Source organism: Centrocercus urophasianus, unplaced genomic scaffold, assembly GCF_019232065.1.
Source record: "Centrocercus urophasianus isolate 14NV4802_14NV808 unplaced genomic scaffold, USGS_Curo_1.0 seq_11, whole genome shotgun sequence".
NCBI lineage: Eukaryota > Metazoa > Chordata > Aves > Galliformes > Phasianidae > Centrocercus > Centrocercus urophasianus.
In genome coordinates this window covers 20158412-20184818 of record NW_024884253.1, presented here as the reverse complement: position 1 = coordinate 20184818, position 26407 = coordinate 20158412, and the positions used below count along the sequence as shown (strand labels likewise).

General features: G+C 39.4%; 1 protein-coding gene across 6 annotated transcripts in view; it reads left to right on the top strand.

The window, feature by feature from the left end:
• Window positions 1-2848: 2848 nt before the first annotated feature.
• Window positions 2849-26407, top strand: part of VPS13B (vacuolar protein sorting 13 homolog B) — a 417159-nt gene continuing 393600 nt past the window's right edge. For all 6 annotated transcript variants that reach the window (XM_042834797.1, XM_042834830.1, XM_042834815.1 and 3 more), the window contains exons 1-3: window positions 2849-2934; window positions 3469-3646; window positions 11132-11275. In XM_042834797.1, the coding sequence (XP_042690731.1) occupies window positions 3500-3646; window positions 11132-11275 (291 nt within the window). In that variant the 5' untranslated portion in view covers window positions 2849-2934; window positions 3469-3499. The remainder of the gene's footprint in view (window positions 2935-3468; window positions 3647-11131; window positions 11276-26407) is intronic.

Sequence of the window (26407 nt, the reverse complement as noted above, 5' to 3'; positions counted from 1 at the left end):
AATTTAGAGGATGGGATTTTTATTTTTTCCAAATGAAAGAGCTCTCCATAGGTTGTATCCCAACACTCCTTGTCTGTAACCTCAGATTCCTGCAGACAGCCTGGGCCAAGTTATATCCAAAAACCTCTGTTAATGCTACTGCCCTAGGCTGTCTGATATATAAGGGCAGGAGACTCGACATCTGACATCAGAAGCGTAACAGCTGTCAGACTCAATGTCATTGCAGGGGGTTTTCCAAAAAAGTGCTCAGAAGAAAAAGTTAGTTTAAGTTTATGAACAAAAGAGGTAGACATGAAATAGTTGGGGCCCTGGGCAACCTGTTATAGTGTCTGATTTTGTCGTTGATAACCCTGCCCATGGCAGGGGGTTGAAACTAGATGACCTTTGAGGTCCCTTCTAAACCAAGCCATTCTATGATTCTATTAATTTGCTGCACAGCTTTTGTTATGTTTGTATAGATCTAATTAAATGTCTAATTTCCTCGATTTTCCCCTTGACTGCAGCCTCTGGTAGCAGAACAGCCACTTACTCTATCTTTTCTTGTCTCTCCTGATTTTTTACGAACTCTGTTTTCCTTTCCAGTTCGTGTTTCATTGATTTTGCATCTGTTGCAGGCAGTGGCAAATCACACATACTTCCACCAACATTGAAGCCAGAAACCCACCTACAAACTCTTTTATCCATGCAGCCCTATGCAGATAGATATATTTCCAGAGGACATAACCTTTAAGTCCTGTGACCTTCATATTTCTGGCCAAAAGTTACACAATACTGTGCATAATTTCTCTCTCCCCAGGTTAAAATATACAAAGTTTTGCCAGCTTTTAATGGATTTTTCCATTAAAATATAATGGATAATCTGATTACTCAGATCAGCTACTACGTGAATGGAGATGTGTGCATCACTAGATCTGCACTTTTTGGTTCTACCTGGCCTATCTGTTTCACTGTATTGCTGAAATAATGAACAAATCAGGCTAGCTCAGGCAGCAACCCGATGCTGACATTCCCAGTAAACATGCCCTTGTTGCTACAGTGGCCCTGTTCCTCTGCCTGTTACCTGCAGAGTATTTCTCTGTATTTCTCTGTATGCTGAGCTCTCATCCTCTGTACTTCAGGAACCTCATGTAACTCTCTCCAAGTACTTTCCTATCAACCATTTCCTTTGCGTCAGACTGATTCCTGCACAGTGCCTTTTTTTTTTTTTTTTAAATTATTTTTTTCTCCTCTGTAGGAATTATTCAGGGCATCAGCCTACTTGAACTGGAATTGAGATGGAGGTAGTTATATGAAATGCTAATAATTACCAGGAAAATTACAGAGTTTTTCAGAGCTGCTAGGTCTGCCAAGCAGCTGCCAGGAATGCTGTGTGTCTCCCCTACTCTTCTAGTTTACTGATTTTCACCAAAATAGGGCTTTGTTCTTCCATCCCAAACTTTCAGAAAACTTTCCAGTGTAGATTGGATGCATCATTTGAAAGCAATCACATAACAGACAAAGAAACTGAAGAATGTTTTTCTGTTGAATATGGAGGCTTTTGATGTATGCTTAGGGTGTGCTTCAACATTATACCTATCTGTTGGCATATCCCTCTGGTTTGTCAATGCAATTCTACAGGGAGGCTGTGCTATAAACAAGGTTGCTTCCGTTAACACAGATTATTTTACTGAGCTGGCTCACAGCGCAGACTCTCAAAAAGTTTTATCAGTGGAATTCAACATACCGCTCCCAACAGCTCTAGCACAGGGACAGCAGTGCATGGCCATTATGGAAAGTAACTGTTCAAGCACTTTAGCACTAGAGAAATTGCAAGCTGGAAGCATATCCTTAAAGAAAGGTCACTTTATTTAGTGATTTTTCTGTCCCTCACCTACCTGCTGCCACCTCCAGCAGGTTAACGTGCCGCATATGCTGAAGAATGACCAAACACTACGCTCCGCTACGAATGGTGGATGTGGTGACCTTCATCATGAATGCAGCCCTAACTGCTTCAACAGTTTGCGACAGGAAAACTGCCTTACACACAGCAAAGCAACGCCTGCAGGGCTCACCTGCTGTGCTTCACTCTGAGGAAATGGGCCCCTGCTTTTTCCAGGTCACCCCTGACGGCCACATTAATTCGGCAAAGGCCCAGCAATGGCCGCAGAGCCGTCAGACCTTTGGGGCGGTCAGCGGGTGCTCTGACGCAGAGCAAGGCTCTGGGCGCGCAAAAAATAACGATGTTTCCGAGTGTATTTCTCCTCACGTTCAAAACCGAAATGAGGAACTGAGGCAGAACTACACTCAAAAGCAAAACAGAAAACGCACGTCTTTATCTGACAGCCTGCAAACCAGCAGCACGCTCGCTACTGCTGCGATGTGCTCCAGATGCGACAGCAACGCAACGCAGCGCAGCGCAGCGCGATGTCGATCAGAGCTCGGAGCTCGAGCAGGAGGACGCCCAGTCACACAGTAACGTATCGCAGGGATTCACGCTGGGTCGGGCCCACCCTCCTGAGCAAAGCAGCCTCCAGCACAGAATCCTACCGCTCCTTAGAGGGGGCGCTTCGCCGTCAGACAGCCCCGCTCCCTCCCAAAGCCCCCCCACAGCCCATTGGCCACCACCTCAACAGCCACACCTACTCCGCTCCGCCCCCAGCCAAGGCGCATGCGCACGGCATTCTGCCCACTCCCCCTCTCCTGGCAGAGCGCTTCTCCGGCTTCAAGCCCAACTTCCGGTCTTTCTGGTGCATCGCGAAATTCTTCCGGCGAGATCGGCAGCCCCGGCGCGCTTATAAAAGACTCGCGGTTCCAGCCGGGCTCTTAAAGAGAACACACGCAGCAGAGAACCCGGAAGCGGCTGTGCGGCGGGCAGGAGTGGGGGCGGCAGCCTGCGCCGGGATCCTGCGTCCCGGCCGGGAGCGCACGGAGCTTCCCCGGAGCTCGGAGGGGCCGGTAAGGGGCTGAGTGGGAGGAGCTCTTCAGGGGAGCGCGGGGGTGCTGGAAGGGGTGGGGTGAGCCGGGTTGAGCGATGCCCGGCGGTAATGTCGCTGGGCGCTGAAGAAGGGCAGTTTGCTGGGAGCTGAGGGAGTTCGGGGGGAGATCGGCGAGGTGCTTTCTCAGGTGGCATTCGAATACGAATGTGAATCAATGAAAAGCGGCCGGATTTGTGTAGATAGAGCTGTAGTTACTCTTTTAATGCTTATTTGAAAGTGTGTTGGGCAACTTGACCTCCTCTGCTTTTGAATAGTGAACACACCGCTTACTGCTGTGTGTGGAGACTGCAGATTCACAAATGTAGGCAGCCGGACCTTCAACTTGCTGCCTTTTTCATCTTTATGCACATCTCTATATGCTAGATTCAAAGCGTACCTCTACTTAGAATTTCAAGTGTGTTTTGTTCATATGTCCTAACAGCAAGACTACTGCTTTATTGGTCATTGTGCTGGCAAGTTTGTAAATAACGTCTTGTCTTGTGTTTGTTCCCAGTCCTTGCCTGGCAGTTTAGAAATCTCCCAGGATGCTGGAGTCCTACGTAACTCCCATTTTGATGAGTTATGTGAATCGTTACATCAAGAACTTGAAGCCTTCAGACCTGCAGTTGTCGCTCTGGGGGGGAGATGTTGTTCTCAGTAAACTTGAGTTAAAGCTGGATGTGCTTGAGCAGGTATGTTCTGTGTCTTTGACCTAATAGTTTATGTGGGTCTGTGTAGATAACTGTTTACTACTTGTTTTTCTTCTGACACATGCCAATTTATTTAGTGATTAATGATAATTTGAATAGTCTACAAGTTAGAGAATGTGGAGAGAGGCTTTTTGTATGTTCCTTTATTCTTTCAGTGATTACTGCTTTACATTTAGCTATATTACTTTTCCAGTCATACTTACTAATTGCATATAGCAACTAGTTCAAAATTTCACCAAGTGGGACCTCTTTTTCTAATTATGTATGGATTTGTGTTCTCTGTATTGTCTTCAGTTATGTCTAAGCTAAAGAGTAATTGAGGGATGGGTTTATTCAGCTAGTTTGTGTGGATTAGATTTGAGACTCCATAGATTTGGAGCCTGTAGTTAATATAAGCAGGGTAGGTCTTTGCTGAGAAACTGCTTCCTTCTATGCTTATCTTTGTTGACAGTTTTAAGTGTGTCAGACAGAAAAAGCTGCTGTATGTGGTGTAGTAAGTTTGACTTAGGGCCCTGTGTTCAGCTGAAGAAGGAGCTGAGAGTGTTGCAGCAAAGAAAAAAGGATGATTTAGATAATATGGCCTATGGAAGAGAAATGAAAAAGACAAGGATTGTGTCTTAGCTTTTGCCTTATTTTATCTAAAATTATGGTCAAAGTTTGTGGGTGAAAAAGAAAGAATGGAATAAATTGTGCTGAAAGATACTTAAACTGGGCAGTAAGGAAATTTTTTGCCATTTTTATCAGATTAAGATATTGGAGTGGACAGGAGATTGTGTGGTCTTTATTGGGAGGACCCGTAGAAATAGGAAATAAGTATTTATGGAAAACATGGTATCTTACATCCACCTCCAGAATAGGATGAAGTCTTCTGAGAGATCCTGTGTAATTTTCTGTCTTTCTGTAAAGATTCTGATTTATCTTCTTCCCAGTATTCAGTACCTCTGTTGTCTCTTATTTACTCATTTTTTTGCTACAGCTTGCAAACACAGGTAATGTGAATACTGGACTGCATTTGGTAGGATGTGTTACTCCCGTGAATGAATATTCAAAGCTTTCTTTAGAGTGAATATTGTGGAATCATAGAAAGGCTGACCGAAAGGAAGTTCTGGACGTCTCAGTCCAGCCACCTGCTCTGAGCACTGCTGCCAGCATTATACCAGGTCCGCTTTGTCTTGAAATCTCCAGTCGTGGTTGTGAAAGCTTCCTCTTCAGTGCTATAGAATCACAGAGTCATTTGGGTTGGAAGGAATTTTAAAGCTGTCTCTGTGCTATGGGCTCGGCTGCCACCCACCACCAGGTTATGCGGGCCTCATCCAACCTTGCCTCATGTGCATGGCTCCACAGCTTCTCTGTGCAGCCCATGGAAACACTTCACCACCCTCTGAATCAAGTATTTCTTCCTAATGTTTAATCTAAATCTCCTCTTAGTTTAAAACTGTTCCCCTTTGTCTTTTTGCTTTCAGACTATGTAAAAGTTGGTCTCTGTCCTCTTTGTAAGCTCTCTTTGGATACTGAAAGACTGTAAGGAGGCTCTCCTTAGAGCCTTCTCTTCTCCAAGAGCTATACTTCTATAGGGAGGCTTGTTCCTCATAACCAATGTTGTCTTGGGACAGTATCAAACTGTATGTATTACCAGACACTACTAGGGTTTTGCCCCCACTGCTTCTATAATTCCTTTCGGGTACTTGCTTGTAGGTGATCCCTGGCTTCAACTTTGCCTGCCTGTGTATCAGTAGGATCCATAAATACTAAATGTGGTCTGTTGCTGACTTTGCTGTTGTGCAAAGAAATATGAAGCAACTTTTGCCTTTACTAGTCTCTTTTCTTTAACGTTATTTGGCTATGTGTTTATGTGAAGAATGGAGATCTTAGTTTGGCTCTTATCTTTAGAGCTTGCCTGATTCTGTAGAGTGTATTTAGGATATCTTTCTCCCTTCCCCATAGAGATGCTGCTATGTGCCTGCTTGACAAAACTCTTTTTGTATATGCGTGAATAATAACTTTTACAGCTGACTGGGAACTCCCTTTAAAAAAAAGTTAAAGTTTCTAGGAGTTACCATTGTATGTGAATTTATTTGGCAACCTTGAACATCTTTAGAGTATTCCAGCTTCTGTGAAACTCTAGGTAATGATTTGGGATTAGCATCTTAAGCGCTAGACTACTTGCACCTTACAAACAATTTTGGGAATAAATGTATTGCTTTCTTCCCTCGCTTCTTGTGTGTCAGCTGATGTTAGAGTTGCAGTGTCATATTGTGTGCTCTTACAGGCTACCAAACAGAATCCCAAAGAATAGATGAGAACGGGGTGCGAAAGGTTGTCTGTCATCCCAAAGATGACAGAAAGTAATTTATAATTAAACTTTAATTATTGTTTCAGAGAAGAGCCTTTTCAGCACTTCTGGCAACTTTTATGTGAAGTCCCTGTGGTATCAGTATAACAGAGCTAGCTGTGAGCTTGGTAGCTAGTTTGTGTATGATGTTTCTGTTGACACTGTGGTACCAAAGAGATAAGATACAGGGTGAGCTCTTCTTACAGTTTGTATATATTTCTATAACAACATGGCTTACTAAGTTAGCTTTTTTAATACAAACTCAGGGAGAAAATGAAACAACCTTTGATTAGAAGACAAAGGGCAATTGATCTGAAGATTACGGAGTTTCACTGGAGTGTGTGAAAGGCTCTCTGCTGTAATGTTCCTTTACTCTGTGTTTTCTGGGCAGTGCAGCCACAGAAATGAAGAGAAGGGTGCAGGGAGGCTAACTCCTGAATGCAGGCTCTCTTATAGTTTGAATAGCGCAGGTCTTACTGATGCATGCACAAATTACTGCAGACAAGGCAGATTTATTCCCCCGTTTTAGTAGTTTGATGCTTCTATAGTGATGCAAAGGTTCTTCAAATGTATTTTAGTTGGCTGGCTGATTGTGGTGCCTTGGTAAAAGTAGTTTCAAAAGTTAATTAAAGAATGTAATTGGTTTGTGGCTGTAGTGTCTTTAAACCTTTGGCTACCCGAAAAGTACTAACAGTTACTGCAACTAGTGTGTTGCTTCATTATGTTGTCTTTTGCTCTTGTGAAAATAGATTAATAAAGAAAACAGCACAACATAGCTTCTCTTAAGACTGCACATGCATTGACGCCTGAAGTGGAAATCACATAGCATTAACAGTGTATTTGTTTAAATGCATGCACACTAGCAAATCCAGGTAACTTCATAATGTTACGATAACTGAAACTTTTAATCATAAAGCATTCAGAAATTGTGAAGAGAAATATAAGGAATGATAATGTACTTAATTTAAGGAAATGAGGGCATAAATCACAGAATCACAGAATCACCTGGGTTGGAAGGGACCTCAAGGATCATGTAGCTCCCCCCCCACCACCCCATATTTGTTTCATTTGCTGCTGTGTTACTTGGGAGTTACGTACAGCACTGAATGTGAAGAAATGGTATTTCAGTTAATACTGACATTGAGGAACAGTTTCTTTTTCTCAATCACCCTGAAGTTTGGGAGAGACTTCAATTTTAGGGCAAGGGAGATTAAGATCATCTGGTCTACGGTCTTGTGTGGTGTTAGCCAGCTATTTATGTGTCAATCCCATGAGTTTGTTTTCAGCCCTGTGATAACTTATGAAGAGTTCATATAATGCAAATGTAAAATCTAAAATGTAAGGTCTAATCTGTCATAAGTACAAAAATGTGTTCAGAATTTCATGTCATACTTAATGAGGGGGAAAACATTGCGCAGGAGAGGACAAATAAAAATGATCTTTGTTATGCTGGATTATAAACAAGTTACTAAATGTGGTAGATATTTGTTTTGTGTCTACTGAAGTAACAAAGATTTCTCTGCATTGCCCTAAGGAAACTTAACTTGTGCAATTAGGATAATGTCAGACATTATTTGAATCAAAACTCCTTTAAAACAAAGGAACTATGGTTTGTAAATGTGTAGCAGTTCTGTGTCAGTGTATGTTTGTCTGCATTGCCTCAATTTGAGGCACTACTGTTCATTTTTTTTGAACTACTTCTGCTCATTTTTTTCATTATCATACAGCTATTTAAAAAAAAAAAGTTCTACTCAGTGAATGCTGAAAAAAAAATCTATTGTAGAATGGTGTTTGAAGTAAAAACTCAGCTTGTACATATGGAAGCAAGTCAGGATCTAAAGAGGCACAGCATTGGGAAATAATTCATTTTTGTTATTGTAAATAATAGTTTGCTGGTTGATTTGTGAAAGCTTAAGTTGTGTGTTTTTTTAGGTCGTGGTTTTTTTTATCACTTCTTTTGAAAAGCTGAAGAACAAAATACTTTTTGATTTACTGTTTTATCAGTGCAGTTATGTCTATAGCAGGATAGTTTAGCACTTGCTTTTTGGTAACTAAATGAAACTATCTGGTTTAAAATGTTTTTATTTTGGTGTTGTTTGCCTAAGTCTGAATTTTTTTGAGAGAGGCTTTTAGCTAAAATTTTCAGTGTATTTGTGAATGAGATGAAGGAAAAAACACTTTGTGAAAACAACACATTTCAATCTGTTTTTATGAGAAGGTCTGTGACTATCTTCTTTGGGAATGAAGGCTTGAAATTAGATGTGGTTTTGAGTGAGCGCGACTGAGGAAGGAGCTAAGAGTCTCTGATATGAGAGATGGTTTTTTTTTTTTTTTTAACTTCAGAACCCAAAGACTTTTTTACAAAATGAATGCTGTAATTCATCTAAAAAAAAAAAAAAAAAAATAATAATAATTAAAAAAAATTTGTCACAATTTGGTGTATTTGTTTTCTCAGATGATATTGTCAGCAGTGAATATATTTCATTTACTCTAAGCTCGTAGAATCATTTAGGTTGGGAAAGACCTTCGAGATAACCAAGTCTGATGACTTGACCTCCAGAGTCCCATCACTCCACCACATTCCTCAGTCCCACATCCACACATCTCTTAAATGCTTCCTGGGGTGAGGACTCCACCACCTGCCTCCCTGGGCAGCTGCTTTCAATGCTTGACCATCCTGGCTGTGAAGAGCTTCTGTTTCATGTCCAATCTAAACCTGTCCCAGTGCACCTTAAGAATATTTATTCATGTCCTGTCACTTCTTACCTCAGAAAAAAATCTGCTGCCCTCCTTTCAGATTGTACAGAGTAATGAGGTCTCTCCTCATCTCCAGGCAGAACAGCTCCAGTTCCCTCAAAAGTCATCTTTGTTAGTCCCTTCACCATTAAAATAGTTTGCAGATGCTGTCTGAAAATTCTAATGCACTATCGAATTCTGTTCATTTTGCACTAAACAATTTTGTTATTTTAAATCTGGTTTCTAGTCTCCAGCTGCAGGTGGCTGTTCTGTCTGGTGAGTGTTAAGCTCAGGCTTCCCAGAGAGCCCCTGAGGCTACTTTTTCCGGCATTTTGGATCTGAAGTACATGGAAGTATCCTGTGTGCTGCCCTCTGCTATGTACCTGAGATGAACATGAGCCAACAGTGTGCCCAGGTGGCCAAGAAGGCCAATGGCACCCTGCCTTGTGTCAAAAACAGCGTTGCCAGCAGGAACAGGGAAGCGATTGTCCCCCTGTATTCAGCTCTGATGAGGCCGCACCTCGAGTGCTGTGTCCAGTTTTGGGCCCCTCACTGCAAGAAAGACATTGAGGCCTGGGGCGGGTTCAGAGAAGGGCGACAAAGCTGGTGAGGGGTCTGGAGCACAGGGCTTGTGAGGAGCGGCTGAAGGAGCTGGGAATGTTCAGTCTGGAGCACAGGAGGCTCAGGGGAGACCTCATTGCTCTGTAACTACCTGAAGGGAGGTTGTAGTGAGCTGGGGGTCGGCCTCTTCTCTTGTGTAACTGGTGATAGGACCAGAGGGAATGGCTTTAAGCTGCACCAGGGGAGATTTAGGCTGGGCGTTAGGAAATACTGCTTTTCTGAAAGAGTGGTCAGGCACTGGAATGGGCTGCCCAGGGAGGTGGTGGAGTCACCGACCCTGGAGGTGTTCAAGGAATGTTTGAATCTTGTGTTGAGGGACATGGTTTAGTGAGAACTGTTGGTGATAGGTGGATGGTTGGACTGGGTGATCTTGTGGGTCTTTTCCAGTCTTGGTGATTCTATGAGATACAAAGTGTATCTAAACCTCTGCGCCTTGTGCAGCCTGTTAACAAGTTGTATGGGACATTTAGCTCACTAGGGCTGTCCTGCGGAGATGTGCTTGCTGCGTGGACTGGTAGTACCAGGCTTTTTTTAGGGGTTGAAGTCTGACTTGGTAGAGCTAAGCACCAATTTTCAAGGCTGTGTAAAATCGAAGTTAGGTTTTGGTGAGGAGGAATCTGGATTTTGCCAGTGAAGAGTGTGGTAACTTATTTGCTGAGCAGTTTAATGTGGGGAGGGAAGCACCTTGAATGCTGTGAATAAAAAGAATAAATAACTGCTTTTTTAATGAGTGCTTCTCTCATTATTCAGGGGTTCCAAAGAGTAACATTGTGTTACTATCAAGGATGATTACAAAATGCAAGCACAAGAGTCCTAATAAAATTAGCAGTTGAAATTGTACTACTTATATTTCCTAGTTTAGAACGTCTGGTTTGGTGGCCTCTTTTTCTTAAACGAAACTGTGCCATTTTAATCTCATTTTTTTGTTTTAAATTCTTAGTACAAGTTTGGTAAATGAGAAGTGTTGCATCCTGGTGGTGTTAGACAGATTTGCTGTTCATAACACGAAGAAATTCTCATTTGTAAACCAAAGGAAGTGTACCAAGTAACTCCTTTGCTTTATGGAGTGATTTTGGTTTGATTGTTTCTGTTTTGAGTTCTACTGATCTGTTTGGCTTATTTCCTTAATCTTTATTGTTATTTTAGCAATAGGGAAAAATAAGAGTAAAAATTGTATTTACAGAAAATGAAAGGACCCAGTGAGTATGCACTTAACGACAGCAAAAAAAAAAAAAAAAAAACCCAAACAAAAAAAAACTCCCAAAAAACCAATACCTTCATTATTTCTCACTAAGACTCCAGGGGCCTCATAGCTTATGTATGGATTTCGTTTTTGTTTGTTGCCAATCTTAAGAGTATCAAACTCTTAGAAGTCAAAGTACTAAAATATTTTGGAAGAAATTGCCTTGCTCTGGATTTTTTGATGTTTAATTCCAAATTCCTGTTCTACTGTAGGTCATGGATCAATTTAATTATTTGCTTTCATCCTGTTCATTTTTATTTGTCTCTGTAATAGCAAGAGATTTTCTGGTACCTTCATGCGAGAGGTGGTTTTTAACCTATTATTATCAAGGACATGGTAATCTAGATGGGTCTTTCTAACAGAGCAATTGTAATGTACGTGGGCTAGTTGCTAAGCCCAGTGGCACACTGATTATCTGGGGAAGGGGAAGAACCTTTGATCTATTTCTGTGCTAAAGCCTTATTATTTTATGTTACAAGTGTTCTGTTTTGATATATTTTAGCAGTTAATTCATCACTGTTTCTTTTGTTGTTAGGAACTGAAACTACCATTTACTTTTTTAAGTGGGCATATTCATGAGCTTCGGATTCATGTGCCATGGACAAAATTAGGATCAGAACCAGTTGTCATCACTATCAATACAATGGAATGCATCTTGAAATTAAAGGATGGAGCTCAGGTAAGAAATATGATGAATGTCTTCCTAGCATTGAGGGATTGGTGAGAATGATAGCCTGTATAGGTAATTTTATTTAAAGCTGTCTGAAGAATAAGGCACAGTGAAGGTCAGATATGCAGTGGCTCAACGTTGTTATGTTTCTGATTTTGTCTATAAGAAGTACTCGGGCTTGTTAATGTTGAGCTTGTCTTCTTAAGCAGTTTTATACTTTAGCTCCAGGAAAGCTCTCTGTCTTTCTTTTTAATCCTTCTTTTCATTTTAATTTCAGTATACAGTCCACCATTGGTATTAGGAATCCTGCAAAAGAAACTTCCAATTTGTGCAAAGCTCTCAGGTGTTTGGTAGGAAGCTCGATGAGCTGTTAACATTTCTTGTCAATAATTAGTTATCAGCCAGCAATGATGTCAGAGTATGTTTTCAATTGTTTGATTTTTCTTGTAAATTTCTTCTACAGTTATAGGGCTAAAAAGGCTTTTGTTGCTGGAACAGAAATGTCTAGTCCTAGATACGCCCCCCAGAAAGTATGTGCTTGTGTTCTGTAGTTCTACTAAATCTACGTTGCATATGAGCATGTACATATACACATAAGAGCACACACCAGCAGCCAAATACTAAGTGCTTTTCCAATCCGGAAGTAGGATTGTGAGGCCAGATGTCCTTTGAGAAATGTGTTTTAGAAGCAGTGAATTACAACTAATTATTGAAGCTGCAGAAGAAGATTTGTACCCCATGACTTTGTGCAACCCAGAACTAATATTTGATATTCAACCATGCAGAGGGCTACTGCTGGAATGATCGGATTTCCTGCTTGCATGGTATTTGAAACTCAAGTTTTGTGGTGCATACAGCAAAAGGTCAAATGTCATGAATGTAAAGCATTCTCAAAACAAGTATTTGTTACAGATGTTTCAGATTCAGGAGCAATAAAGGATTTCTGAAAATTACAGCTGACCTTTGGACAAATTATTCAGTACTATGTACACTCAGGAGAGTAAAATTTGAATCTGTGCTGTAGAGGAAGTATCTTTGACTAATAACAAGTCGACAGTTTGGATTTTATTAAATTACTATTAAAAATATTTTCTAAAATATTTCAACAAATTCTTGTGTTCTAGTGTGACTGTGCAGATGGCAAAGACCTGTTATCATAAAAGTTAGTAATTAGTGAATGGAAAAAAAACTAATAATAGAATTTCTTTGTGGAAGATTGTAGTAAAATAATCTTCAGGTGAATTTATCTCCAGCTAGAACTCTTCTGCACAGATTTTCTGTAAATGAAGAACTATATAATTAGCAAGAAAGTTTTTAGTTTTCAAAAGCTTGCTGCCATAATCTTGCATCTCCTTCCTCAGACAAAATCCTTAATGAGCATATATATGGTTTCATCTGAGCAAAAAATTCATTCCCTGACCTCCTCATTGAGTGATGTATCTCTTCCTTGGAAAGAGTCTACTTCAAAACACATTTATTTTTTGCTATGGGTGGGAGTTGAAGTACACAGTTTCACTTGAAATTATTTGCTAGTGGACCCTACAGGTTGTTATGGACAAAGAATACTCTTCTGTATGCCTGTGCTATAGTTTTGCTGTGTCACTGGTTATTTTTTTTGTTGTCAACTAATTGCATTGTCTCCTTGATTGAGAGAAGAGTTTGAAGTGGCTGTAGTGGCTCAATTTCTGGTTTTATGCTAATATTCTAAGCAGAAATACTGTGTACCTGGTGAGTTCACCCAGTGATATACAAAAACCACAGATACCAAACCATTAGTGGTGTTTTGGTAGCACATTAGGAGGTTTGAGCATTGATGATGGTGATTTTCCTCTATTTTCCTTGCTTTTCCTCTTTCCTTCTTTGCAGCTAATACTACCACTTCAACAATTGGTGGAATTGTTGAATATGCATGGCTCCTTTGTAAGAAAATAAAACTTCAGTGCATCAGGAACAGAACTTTGCAGTGATTAAGGTGGTGTTGTATAGAACATGCTATGTATGTAGTCTTGGTTATAAATTAGGTTAATGCTGTTACCTTGGTAATTTGGTGTGCAGCATTTTGCATTTTATTTTTATATGTCTCCTTAGTGCAGTTGTGCTTGTCTTACTGCTTTTGAATGTAGACTTCTGCAGCACTGAGGTTAAAGCATGACCCCTTATGTTATCAAAGCTATGAGATGCTGGTAGGTATGATGGAAATATGTTCTTATGCACTTACGTGTGGTTTTGAACTTGCTTTCTGACTTCTATTTGTTTAGTTATGGTAAATTACTCTGGTATTGTTCTTCATCAATGTTATGTGTAGTTTCATGGGATAGTTGAATTTCCAGTATTACATGGACTTGAAATCCCCTTGTTCAGAGGCAGGTTCCTACCCCAGGGCTTCGGTCACCTTTTTTATCCTGTTGGACCTTAACAACATTTTTTCTTTTCTACCCAGTCTTTTTTTTTTCTTATTTGAAAGCTGTTTAAAGTTATTTGCTCATTCCTCTTCCTCCTTTCCTGTCACAATATCTCTTTGCTCAAACAGGAGGCTTTAAATTCTGTGCTAATTGGGAAGGACAAGTCTGCATCTGTATCCTTCACCTTACTGGCATCATAGCTAACCACAAGACTAATCTTCTGGATGCTCAACCTTGAGTGCTGTGGTTTTTAGTCTTGGAAATGATACAAGTGGAGAGATTCAAGGAGAAAAGCATTGTCTGTATTAGTACTTCAGTTTTGAGTTCTTGTCTTAACGACATAGGACACAATGCATCACGGGAAACCAGTGCACTTAATGAAAACTGTCTCTATAACAAGGTCTAGTGTGGAATCAGGAGTTGGATTCAGTGAGACTTCTGATGCCTTCCAACTGAGGGTCTTCTACGATTCTGTAACAAATTTCTCTATCAGGGAAGTCTTTTAAATACAAACAGTTACACGAGCACAAGAAAACCTTTTATTTTTTTTTTTTTTTAATCAGTGTGTAGACTTCTAACCACTTTCTTTTATGAGGTATTACAAAGAAGGTTTTGAAGGAATATTTTAAGTCTGTAAAAAGTGGAGAACAGCTCATAAGTATGCTTGTCAGAATAGCAGACATAAACTTATCTGATAATCAGTAGAGACTGTCATCAAAGAGTGCTGAAAGCAGAAATTAATCTTGACTAGGAAATGATCAAGATGGTAGATATGGTGTGCAAAAAGGTTATGAAAGACTTTGAAAGGGAAGACAGAAGGCTTGTATTTGATGAGGGTACAGTTATATAATGTTTGCCTAGGTGGTGTAACTAGTTTGAGGACCTTAGTGTTTTTTTTCCCTTTCTCATCTCATCTGTTGTAACTCAATCAAATATGGCTGTATGGATGGTATATTTTTTCTGCCTTGAGTGTATGTGTATGGTGTTCAGTGACAGCAGAAGTATGTTAAAACTTGAAATTGGAGGACTAACTCACAATCTTTAGTAGTTCAGATTTCTGCTTTAGCACTGTAGAAGCCTAGTGTCTATGTTTCTTAAGTGTTTTCATTTAGCACTTTTATAGTGATGTCTTTTTCATAGGATCCTTAAGTTTGGAAAAGACCACTAAGATTATCTAGTCCAACTGCCAACCCATTGCTTCCATGCCCAATAACCCATACCCTGAGTGCCACATCTGCTCTTTAACACCTGCAGGGATGGTGACTCCCACCTTCCTGGGAAGCCTACTCCAATGCTTCACCACTCTTTTGGAGAAGGAGTATTTCCTAAAAAACAACCTTCTTAGATCAGTGAGTCTGATAGTGACTTTATATGTTGTATACAAAGTATAAGATGAGGAGTTTGAGAGCTGCTCTACAAGAAGGAAACTGTCATGTAGTAGTATCAGAATCGTAATTTCAAGGTTAATAACAGGTATGAAGTTTTGTGCTAATTGATACTGTGAGGTCCATTTTCAAAAGTGAGTTGATTGATTGAGAAAACAGTGTACTGGCAGTTGAGAATATAAAAATTGAGTTAGATCAGCGAATGATTAGGTATATTCATGTAGTGTTCATACATATTCAGTATCACTGTTGATGGAAAATAAGTTCATTTGCTGGCAGTTGAAATGTCAGGAGATTTTGTACATGAGCTAATATGAAAATAGAAGATAATTTGTGAAACTTCCATTGGATCAAGAGTCTGTTTAGAGTTGTAATCTGCAAGCCATATTGGGAATATGTCTTGACAGAAATATTTAACCATTTCTCAATTGTGGGAATCTGCTTATGTTTGATACTGCAAACAACACAGTTAGGACACAAGAAACTGTATTTTCCCCATTTCTGTCTTCACTTCTAGCTTTTATTTTTGCTTCCATAACATTCTCTAAAATTGGACATAGCATTTGACTAACTTTGGCAGTAGCTTGTCATGTTCTATGTAAAATAAAATAGCATACAGCAATAGCTGGTAAAACCACTTGATGTCAAATACCTGCATCTCTCATTAGTCGTGCGCATGAAAATTTATAAGCCTATGTCAAATGCTGTTAATAACAGTGTTATGTGGGTTGCTCTAAAAGCAGTGCCCTTTGTTTCCATGGAAACTGTAACAGGTACAAAGAGCACAATGACACTATTTGATAGTGCAAATTCTCAGCTACAAAATACTGTTTTTCAGCATAGTCACTACCATTAGCCCTGCATCTTCACCAGTGATTAACAAAAGCCTGCATATCACCAGCAACCTGCTCTGATGTCATGGGCCAATGTAATAAAATTGGAGGCGTTATTTGCTGAGTGGCTTTTGTATTTGTTTTCTTCCCTTTTATTTGTGTAACCTTGCTTCTGTGTTCATCTCCATATGTAAGTTCTCTTTTGCAATACTGTTCCATGTTAGTGCTGCTTTTCATACGTTTTTTTTGACTCCTAGCATCCATATATATCCCATTTTTATTCTTATTTCCATGTTGTCTGGGAAGTAGTTAACTAGTTGACAGTTGAATGACATTGCTCATGTGGAGGGGATGAGTAGTATCAGTCTCAGAGGAAGCCAGTGTTGCTTCTTTTCTCATCTGTAGTTCCGTCTTTCCTTCCTGGTTGCTTTGGATTCCCTTGGCTGAGGAACCATTTTACTTGAGAAGTAAGGAAATAGCAGACGTGCTTCTCTGTTGCACTGCATTGGTGCAGAGACTGAGTTTTTTTTTTATGCATGCGTTTGTGTGTATGTGTGTATGTGTGTTACAGACAGCCTCCCATCTGACTAATTTGTATTTCATTATTGCTTGGTGTGTAGGAGGAACAGATGGGACAGGAAATACAAAGCAGAGCATGTAGTACAGAGTTAAACAGTTGTTTTACAAAGTAGAAAATTTGTATTATTCCAGACTTTAATAAGGCAATGGTAGCAGTGGAATAACAAACAAACAAACATTTCTGGCAGTTTTGTGGGAAGGCATGTGTCCACCTGATTGGTAGTCAAAGTGTATTTCTTTCCTTCCTTCCTTCTAACAAACCAAAACAGTTTTTTTTCTGACATTGTTCTATGGACCGTCTTTATGTCCCACAATCACTAGAAAACTGCAGAACCCGGGCTGTGTATTTAGTTACAATATCAGGTTGAACTCTCAACATAGCATCATTTAGAAAGTGACTTTTTGAAACTTAAATAATAATTCTGTACTAACTAGGATAACATCCAGTGTTGTTTTCTTTGAAATAGCTGTGCTGCTAGGGAATTAAAGGAACTGCATGTAGCAAGCCAGAATCTTAGTGTGGTAATGGATGGTGTAGTAGGCTTTGCATCAGAACTGATGCAGGGGTGACTATTCTATCTCGCTTATTAGAACTTCAAAGTCTGTGGATCATGGCATTAAGGTAGAACAAGTGGGAGCTCAGGAAAAATTACTTTAAATAAATTCACAGAATTTATTTACTGTCTTAGTATTTAGAAACTGTATTATGTAAGTTTAAGAAAATCAGTAGTTGTGCAACCTAAGATTTGCTTCTGAGTGATTGTTTGGAATCAAATAACAGGTTTCTGATCTTATTAATGTCCCTGTGGTGCTGCCTGTCATGGAAGTACAAGTATATTACATCAAAATTGGTAGGGAAATTTTTGCATTAATAAATAATGATTTTGGAAATGTATAACTATTTTGATTGCCTACACTTGAACCAGAATATAAATGCTATGCCTGTAATTTTATGTGTTGGGAGGCTATATATTGAGAAAGTTAAGATGATAATGCAAATCATCATATATTTGGGAAACTGCTCTGTAGGATTGACCCGGGCAGGTAGTTGTTCTAGTTGGCATACGTTAGCCAGCAGGCAGTGCGATTCCTCCCTGTCATGTCTGTGTTCTGCCCTGTCCTGAGAGCTCTGAGAAGGGAAGCTGGCTGGTACACGAATGATGCAGCTGAACTGCAAGTTGAAGGCCAAGTTGCATTCGTTGATACTTAGCTCAGCTTTCAAACTTACTCCCAACTGCTTTCAGAGCAAGGTTGTTGCAGGATAAGTCTAGTCTTCGTGGCAATTTATGAGTAGCAGAGGCTATCTGGTTTCTTCTTTGCTGTGGTTAATGTGGAGAGTTGGTAATGATGTCACAGCATAAGTTATTGGATGTTGGTGTGGACCACGTTTGCCCAAGAATAGAGATGAGCAGTAACTGCTGTTGTGCCATTGCTGTGGAATCGTACATCAGAGCAGACTTTTGTATTTCAAGTGTTAGAAAAAGAACAGAATATTGATCTGATAAGCTTGGCTCCTGAAAGTTTTTCTAAATATTTATGTTAATTCTGCAATTGGATGAGTAAATAGCAGAGTTGAAATTTTGATACCAAAGCCTCACTGATTTGTATTCCAGAAAATAGGCTTACTAAAGCAATGTTAATACTAACGTGTTTGTCTTTGTAAAGAAAAAATGTTCTGCTATGTAGACACAGGAGTACAAAGTAGAACGAATAATCCTCATGCCTTTACTTATCTTACTTTTTTCAGTGACCTACAACAGCAAGGAAATGCGATACCAATAGTCAGTGTCTTTGTTGCAAGGTGAATTTATGTATCATGTTTGGCGTAATTCCCAGAAGTCCGGGTTGGACTCTGATTCTACCTTCCCTGCCATAGGTCTGGAATACTTCAGTTGATTTACTTTGCAGTATTTCCAGATTTGTCCCCATCAAAATTAGAATCCAACAATCCAGCTTTGTTTCATGTAGTTGGGTGAAGAGTTTGGATTGGTGTATGGTTTAACAGGGAATGAGGTGAGGTAATGTGCTTAAAAAATATTTCCTTAGAGAGGAAGTAGTTTTTTCTCATTTGTTGATAGATTAAAGCATAGTTAAATTTGTTGGAATGTATTTTAGCTCCTCATTATAGCAAAGCCTATTTCAGAAGAGGCATGATTACAGATTTTGTAGTGGAAAAAACCTGTAAGTTACCCACCTTTGGTGAAAGCTTCTTAAAATTCTGAAAGACAAAAAATATTCTTAATTCTATGAAGTACAGTGTACACTGAAATTATAGCTTGTTCCCTTTGGAAGGAGTGGTGTTTTCTCAGGAAGGGTGCGACTCAATTATAATTTATTAAATGCAGTCATTGAACTTAAGCAGAAAAAGTTCACCTTATTCATTCATGGCTTGTGACTTTAGAATAGGATTTTACTTTACATGCACTTAGGCGATGGTTCCTGCTGAATAGTTTTGATGCACAAATGGCACATTGTTTTATTTTAAGCACTTGTGGTCAGTGATGAACTTGACCAGTAAACTGCCTTTTTGCCAGTAGAGCGTGGAAATGTTGTGTTTTAGTTGTGCCCTTTTGCTTATATATGCAAATCCCTACAATCAGTGTAGGTCTTCCTATGTTCTGCAGAACCACAAGGAAATTGTGTTGCACAGCTAGCAATAGCCACTTGTCACAGTCATCTTAATTTGAATGCATCTGTTAAACAAATAAACTTTCCACCAGGAGATCACAGAACAAACTTGATTGCTCCATTGCTCAGGCACTGATCTGCTGGGGGCTAATTGATATCTAACAGGCAATCTGTCCAGAAGCAGAGGTCTGAAGAGCCACACTAGTACTTGAACTCGCTGTCCTTCATTAGTGTACTTGCTAATTCATTGCCTCTCACTGGAAGTTGAATAACACAAAATTGCTTTAGCCTTTTTTATTGTAGATGCGTGAATCATTCTTTTGGAAAAATGTATTGATTGGAGCTGTTTCATTTCCAAATATTTTCAATTAAAGCTGAATATTTATTTTGTGTTTCTGGTTTTGTTACATAGCCAGGCTCCTGGTGTGCGTTATTTATTTATTTACTTATTGTTAGCCTGACAGCGTTACTCAGTGCTTTGGGTTAGTGTAGGATTCCCTGAAATATGCTAACAGCTGCTGCAGTAGTGGTCATATGTAATTACTCAGCATTAGGCCCAAAGCTTGTTAGTGTTGATATTTTAAAATTGTGGGGGTGATTAGGAATTACTTTTTCAAAGAAGCTCTGTAGTTTTCTACCCAGTTCTGTGGGCAGAGCGGTCTCATGATCAGTGCAGTGCAATCGGTGCTGCCGTATGGCGTACTGGGGAAAGCAGCAGTTCTCAGGTGCTTTGGATGGGTGGGGTGCTCTGTTTTTCTTTTTTTTTTTTTTTTTTTTTTTATTATTCCTTCTGGCAGAAGTGTGTCATATTTTATGACCTTTGGGACACTTGATGCATGTGAATGTCACCTGGATTGCACTATAGGACGGATGCTTTCTGGAAGCCTCTGTCTTTCTGTGTAGCTTACTGCCCCAGAGTTTCTCCCCAAGCAGGGTCTGGTGGAGACCTGAGAATAACGGTAGGTGAGAGTGTGCTGCTGATCCCAAATGGTTCATTCAGCCCATTCTGGCTATCCTCTTTTCCATGTGCTCCTCAGATGTGGATGGTGACAGGGTTGTGGGATAAATGCATTGTTCTGGCAGTGGGAAGTGGCCGTCTTTCCTGGAAGCTCTTCAGGATGCTTTTCCCAGCATGCATTTAAATATGGGCTCATTATGCTATGGGAGAGAGGCTACAAGCCTGTGACATAAATTGGTCCTGCGGAGCAGGCTGCCTGCACCACTGCAGTCATCTGGTGTGCAGCTGAGGTTCATAGCAGAGGAGGCCAAAGGGAATAAGTGAGCTGAATTGTCCTGCTGCACTGCATGCGGCCTGTGGGCTATAGGTTGTTCATTCTTGATATTTGCTTACAATCATAATGAACATTAAGATTTTGCAGTAAAACTTCAGAAAAAAATATTTAACAGCATGAGAAAAATCTGTTTAAGCCGCAATGAACTCTATAATTCTTTTAACCAGCCTTCCATAAGGGAGCATCTGGTGGACAGAATAGATCAGAGTCCCAAGTGCATATGCTGGTGGTTTCATTGTCATCAACAGACATTATAGTTTTGTTGATTTATTTTGTGCAGTGAATAAAACTTCATTTTCTGCTCTGTTAAGGATGTTTTACTTTGCTTAACTTGTTAAAAAATGAACTATGGTTTTATCTATATAGAAGTTGGAAGAAATTGGGTTTCGTGGTGTTAACAACAGACATCTTTTTTTATCTTCTTAAATGTATACAACAATTATTTTCATCTGAAAGACTTCAGTTTTTGGTAGTGTTAAGTCTTCTGTAGTGAAGTTTCCTTTCTTAGGGCTTCTGTTTAAAGGTTGAGGTAGTCTTATCTTTTCTTCCTTTATTACATATCTAAGAGTATTCCACTCACAAATATGACTTATAAAACTGTAGTTTGTTATCATATACTGGTTGCTTTATTGAGGACAGAAGTACTTAAACAGAAGAAGTGTACTGTGCATGTAGCTGTTGGAAAAGTTGAGATTGCCTTCTGTCAGTGAACGTATAATCCATGTTAACTTAAAAGAAATTCACAGTATATACAGCTGCTCAGGCATTTTCCTTCTGGCATTTTGGGTGAAAACGTAACTCCTGCAAAATAATCCTTACTTTGTTATGAAATTCCTGTTTGGTTATTGTTAGAATTCTTTTGTTTTCTTTTGAACAAAATGAAACAAGATAGTGAATTTGGAAGAAGGCAGAGCAGTATTTCCCTGCCTGTTAAAGGACAGGAATTTGGGACAGTTCAGTATTGAGCTATACCTAAACTATTTTTCTGTTGTGTGTGGATGGACTTCAGGAATGCCACAGCGAGGATGTTCTTTAAGAGGAGAGAATCATTCCCTTACTGTACACAGGCAGAGTCAGCGTCTCATCAGGCTGCACGACAGTTTAGGTGGATGGTTGTTTTTGTATGTTTGTGGAAACAGAAAAAACTGGGAAAAAAAATTGTATAGAAGAAGTTGTGTTGCTTTTGAGAATGTTTGAATACTTCATCTGAAATGAAAATACCAAATTGCAATATCTCATATGTCTGAAGTAAACTTTTTCAGTGCTTCCAGCTGAATAATTTTTTTTCCACTTGTTTTTGTTGTGGTCTACTACTGTAAGCAAGTATCGAGATAATGGGACTGCAGGAACCTGCCTGAAATCAGTTTGCTTGTGTATGAGCGGAAGGAACAGACGAACAGAGCACCCTTGTTTACTGACAGTCTTCCCTCTGACCCTGCTGCAACTGGCTAGAGATGGATGATGTTGGCCTTTCAGTTCTTAGTTTGGGATGCAATTATAAGATTCTGACTCTACTTAAGGGTAAAACACAGCTCATTTAAAGCTAACATTTTGTCTGTATCCATGATTAAACTTATCCACTTTTAAACTGATTTGATTGTAATTAGTGATTCTGAGATTCTAAGCAGTTATCACCGATGATGGACTTGTTCCAAGTCCTATGTGCTTTGATTGTTTAGCAAAGATGAATACCAGCTCTTAAAGTAATGTTTGATCGTCTGCTGATGCTGGTATTTCATGTTCTGTGCAAAATACTTACACGTAATAATAATCCATTATAGACAAAAGGTGAACACATACTGAAGTGTTTTCTAGGCTTCAAAACTTTCAGAATTACTGTTGGAGAAGTCTGACGTACTCATCATGCGCATGAGACCATCTACCACAATTCCTTACCTTATAGGTGGCTCAGCAGGTTCCTCAGTTGTCAGCATTCCTTGATAATTCATAGAATCATGTTGATTGGGAAAGACTTTCAATATCAAGTCCCACCACCAACCTGACCTGTCGAGTCCTATCACTAAAGTAGAATCATAGAATCATAGAATTGCTCAAGTTGGAAAAGACCTTGAAGATACCAAGTCCAACCACAACCTGACCATACTACCCTAACTCTAACAACCCTCTGCTAAATCATGTCCCTGAGCACCACATTCAAATGATTTTTAAATACTTTTCAGGGATGGTGACTCAACCACCTCCCTGGGAGCCTATTCCAGTGCTTAACAACCCTGTAAAGAAGTGCTACCTGATATCCAACCTAGACTTACCCTAGTGCAATTTGAGGCCATTTACCCTCGTCCTGTCACCAGTGAGAAGAGACCTGCCCTGCTCTTGCTTGTAAGCACACTTCAGATGAGCACCTTTCAGAAAGAGAGCAATGAAGTCTGCCCTCAGCTTCTTTTTCCCCAGACTAAGTAGCCCTAGTTCCTTCAGTCTCTCCTTGTAGGGCTTATTCTCCAGCCCCTTCACAAGCCTTGTTGCCCTTCTTTGGACCTGCTCCAGCACCTCCATATCCTTTCTGTACTGAATTGCCCAAAACTGAACACAATACTTGAGGTGAGGCCTCACCAATGCTGAGTACAGGGGCAGGATTACTTCCATAGTCCTTGACATCTCCAGTTAGTCGGGATTGCTGAAGAATGATGGAGAGTGGCTTGGCACCCACATCCACCAACTCCCTCGGCACTTGAGGGTGCAATCCATCTGGCCCTGTGAACTTTTGAAGCAGGTCCAAAACCATCTCATCGTGGATCACGCAGGGCCTGTTCTGTTCCCCATCACTATCTACCAGATCAGGGGGCTGTGTTCCAAGGGAGTAACAAGTTTTAATATTAAAGATTGAGGCAAAGAAGGCATTAAGCGCCTCAGCCTTATCCTGATCCTTGGTCACCAAGTTGCCCGTGGTGTACAGCAAGGGATGGAGATTCTCCATAGCCTTCCTCTTGCTGTTGATGTATTTATAGAAATATTTATTGTTGTTCTTTATTTTAGTGGCCAAGTTCAGTTCTGTCTGGCTTTGGCTTTTCAGTAGTGCCATTTCCATGTGCCCTGTGTGTCTTGTTGCTGCCATATGTACTGCTTTTTAATTGAGCTCATTAGGAACTAATAGCTTGGTTGTAAAGAGGCTAATTTTGCTACTTTAATGTTTCCAACTTAGCGGTGGCACAAAATGTGAGTAGTGTGTAGGTTCATGATTCTCTGGAGTGTGTGGTTTGCTACAGCTGGTTTCACTGTACTCTTATTTAATAAAATGTTTTACTGAATATCTCCAAATGAGCTTCTTTTTTACAATCACAGTGGCATTTTCTAATACACCTACAGTAATCCAGGTAAAGATTTAACGAGGTAGCAAGCACTGTGGCGTAGTGATTCTGAAATTCAGGCACTTTCTAGCTAAAAACCTAAATTCTTTCCTCCCAAGGGGGGAAAAAGTCCAACTTTCCTGGGTATATGGAGTTAATAAGCATACCTTTATTACTTATCCATGGTTGAACTCAATATTGTTGACTTTTAACTGTATTGTCTTATGGTCCTGTCCTTATGTCCTGTCAAGTACAGCTGAATGTATCTGAACACTTAGCTTCTGTGCACTGTGGATAGCTTAAAAAGGTAGCCATCTAAACAACTGCACATTAGTGAGAGAGAAACCTGTTTCTGTGACTTTTTAAATATGTTGTAGTGTTTAATTTACACCTAGTAATATCTGTGTATGTAAGCTGATGATACAAAATCAGAATCTATTAATGGATGCACTTTTAGAGACAAAAATTGACATTTACTGTTGTGCAAACTGGAGAATTTTTTGCTTTTCTCCCATTTAGAAATACTAGAGCTGTTATTTACTGCTTTGTGTGTAGTTCGGCTTCCTAAGTTGTAGTTGAAATATTGCTGTGAGCTGACTATGGGATTTTTTTTCTTGTGGCAGTTGGTTTATCTACTGTTCAGAGAGCTATCTGTAGCTTGATTATAATTGTCACTGCTCTACTGGTAATAGTCAATAAGCTCAGTATTAGTCATCCATATAGTTGGTTTTGGCTGTCACAGTAGTTGGTGGGTGATTTCCCTGTCCTATCTCATCACTTGATCCCATTTTTATTGTATTTTCTCCCTCTATTCCTTAAGGGTGTGGGCAATGAGGGAGCAGTGTGGTGGAGTCTAGCTGTCAGTCGGTGTAACTGGAACAGGCTGCCCAGGGAGGTGGTGGAGTCTCCTCTGGAGATGTTCAAGACCTGCCTGGATGCCTACCTGTGTGACCTACTGTAGGGAACCTGCTTTGGCAGGGGGGTTGGACTCGATGATCTCTGGAGGTCCCTTCCAACCCCTACAATTCTGTGATTCTGTAAAACCACCGTAACATACCAAGGAGACTGCTTTTCCATTGGTTTGAATGCAGCTGTATTGAAACAAATGCACAGTGGTATCGAGGGTGCTGCGTTTCAGATTAGCATCTGAAGAACCTCAAAATATCTGCTGTCCCTACAAATAAATACCATGCAAAATGATGAATGTTACAGAAACCTGAACAAATTGACAGCTTTATTGTATTACCTGTGAATTGTCTGTCAAATTTCTAAGATTTCTTAATTGATACATCAAAATCTGGTAAATTGGGTGTTTGAGAGGATGTTTATTTTCCCCAGATCTCTTTATTTCTTTTAAATCTTTTTTTCCTCCATCCTATTGTCCAGTTCTTAATCTCTCACTTCTGCATGTGTCTGGAATACACAGCTGAACAACTAACAGTAAGTCCTATATCACTGCCACATCTACTTTCAGAACATTTTTATCTTTGTTCCCTTGGGCACTCAGCTTCTTTTCTTGTTGACGCTCACATTCCTCTTTCATTTCAGCTATGAATACACATTGTATTTCAAGCTAACCACTGTGATAAACATTTATGTGTTGTGATGTTATAATTAGAGAGGTCTTTTGTGAAACTTTGCAACAATTATAATGCACTGTTGACAGCTGTGCTTCTTTTGCCATATAGCATTCTGGTGATTTTGTGTGACAGATTGCTGACTATTTTAGAAGATAAATTACTGTTTATTTAGGTTTTAAGGTAATATTTCAAAAGCTTTCTTATTTAAAAAGAAGTGTTATAAATAGCAGTAAATTCCTTGAAATGGTACTCACATCATAGACTAACAATTGCAAAAGAAATGACTGATTATGAGAACTCCATAATGTGCATTTTGAATAAGTAGCACCCATGTGTACTCTTTTACATTTATTAACCAAGAAGTTTGTGCAGCAATTCACTTAGTTTTGTAGTTTAGTCCATTAGTTTTGTTAACTGATGCTTTTTAGGTAAGATATAACAGATAAAATTACACTTGCTGAACATCTGTTCTTTCCCATGGATGTATGTGAAGTTAACTTAAAATTGCAGAGTAAAAAATGTAATATAAAATTTTAAATGGAATCGTTAGAAATCTCACAGTGCTGTCTGTCAGTTTGTAGTTTAAATGCAAATATTTGAATTAAAATAATAAAATGGAAATTTTGCTTTGAGAAAACTAAGTAACAGAAGATAACTGGAGCCTTCCACTTGGCTTTTGTGTTTAGAATGCCAATAACTGAAAGGTTAGAAAACTACTTGGAAAAGTAGTTTAGGAACTACTAAAGTTAGGACAAACAGTATTTTTGCCAGGTTATGTAGAACTCTGAAATTTACTGTGCGGTTGCATTAACCCTACAGATTTTTTGTTCAAGCAGTTATACCATCATTTCTATATATAACTAATACTGCTATGTAGCACTAGATGTTATTATACCTATGTGTATAGAATACATAAAAAGTAATGTATGAAAATAGTGGGGGTAAGTCAGGAAATTTTAAAGATATTTTATCCTAACATAGCACTGAAAATCCATTGGTATTCTCTTTGTGAAGATTGTCTTTAATTCTTACCATGATTAGGAGTCCTTTCCCTTTTGATTTAAAAGGTTCCAGTTTATTTCTGTAAACTGTTTTGTACACTGAGATCTTACTTCAGTGATATCCTCCACACTTGTT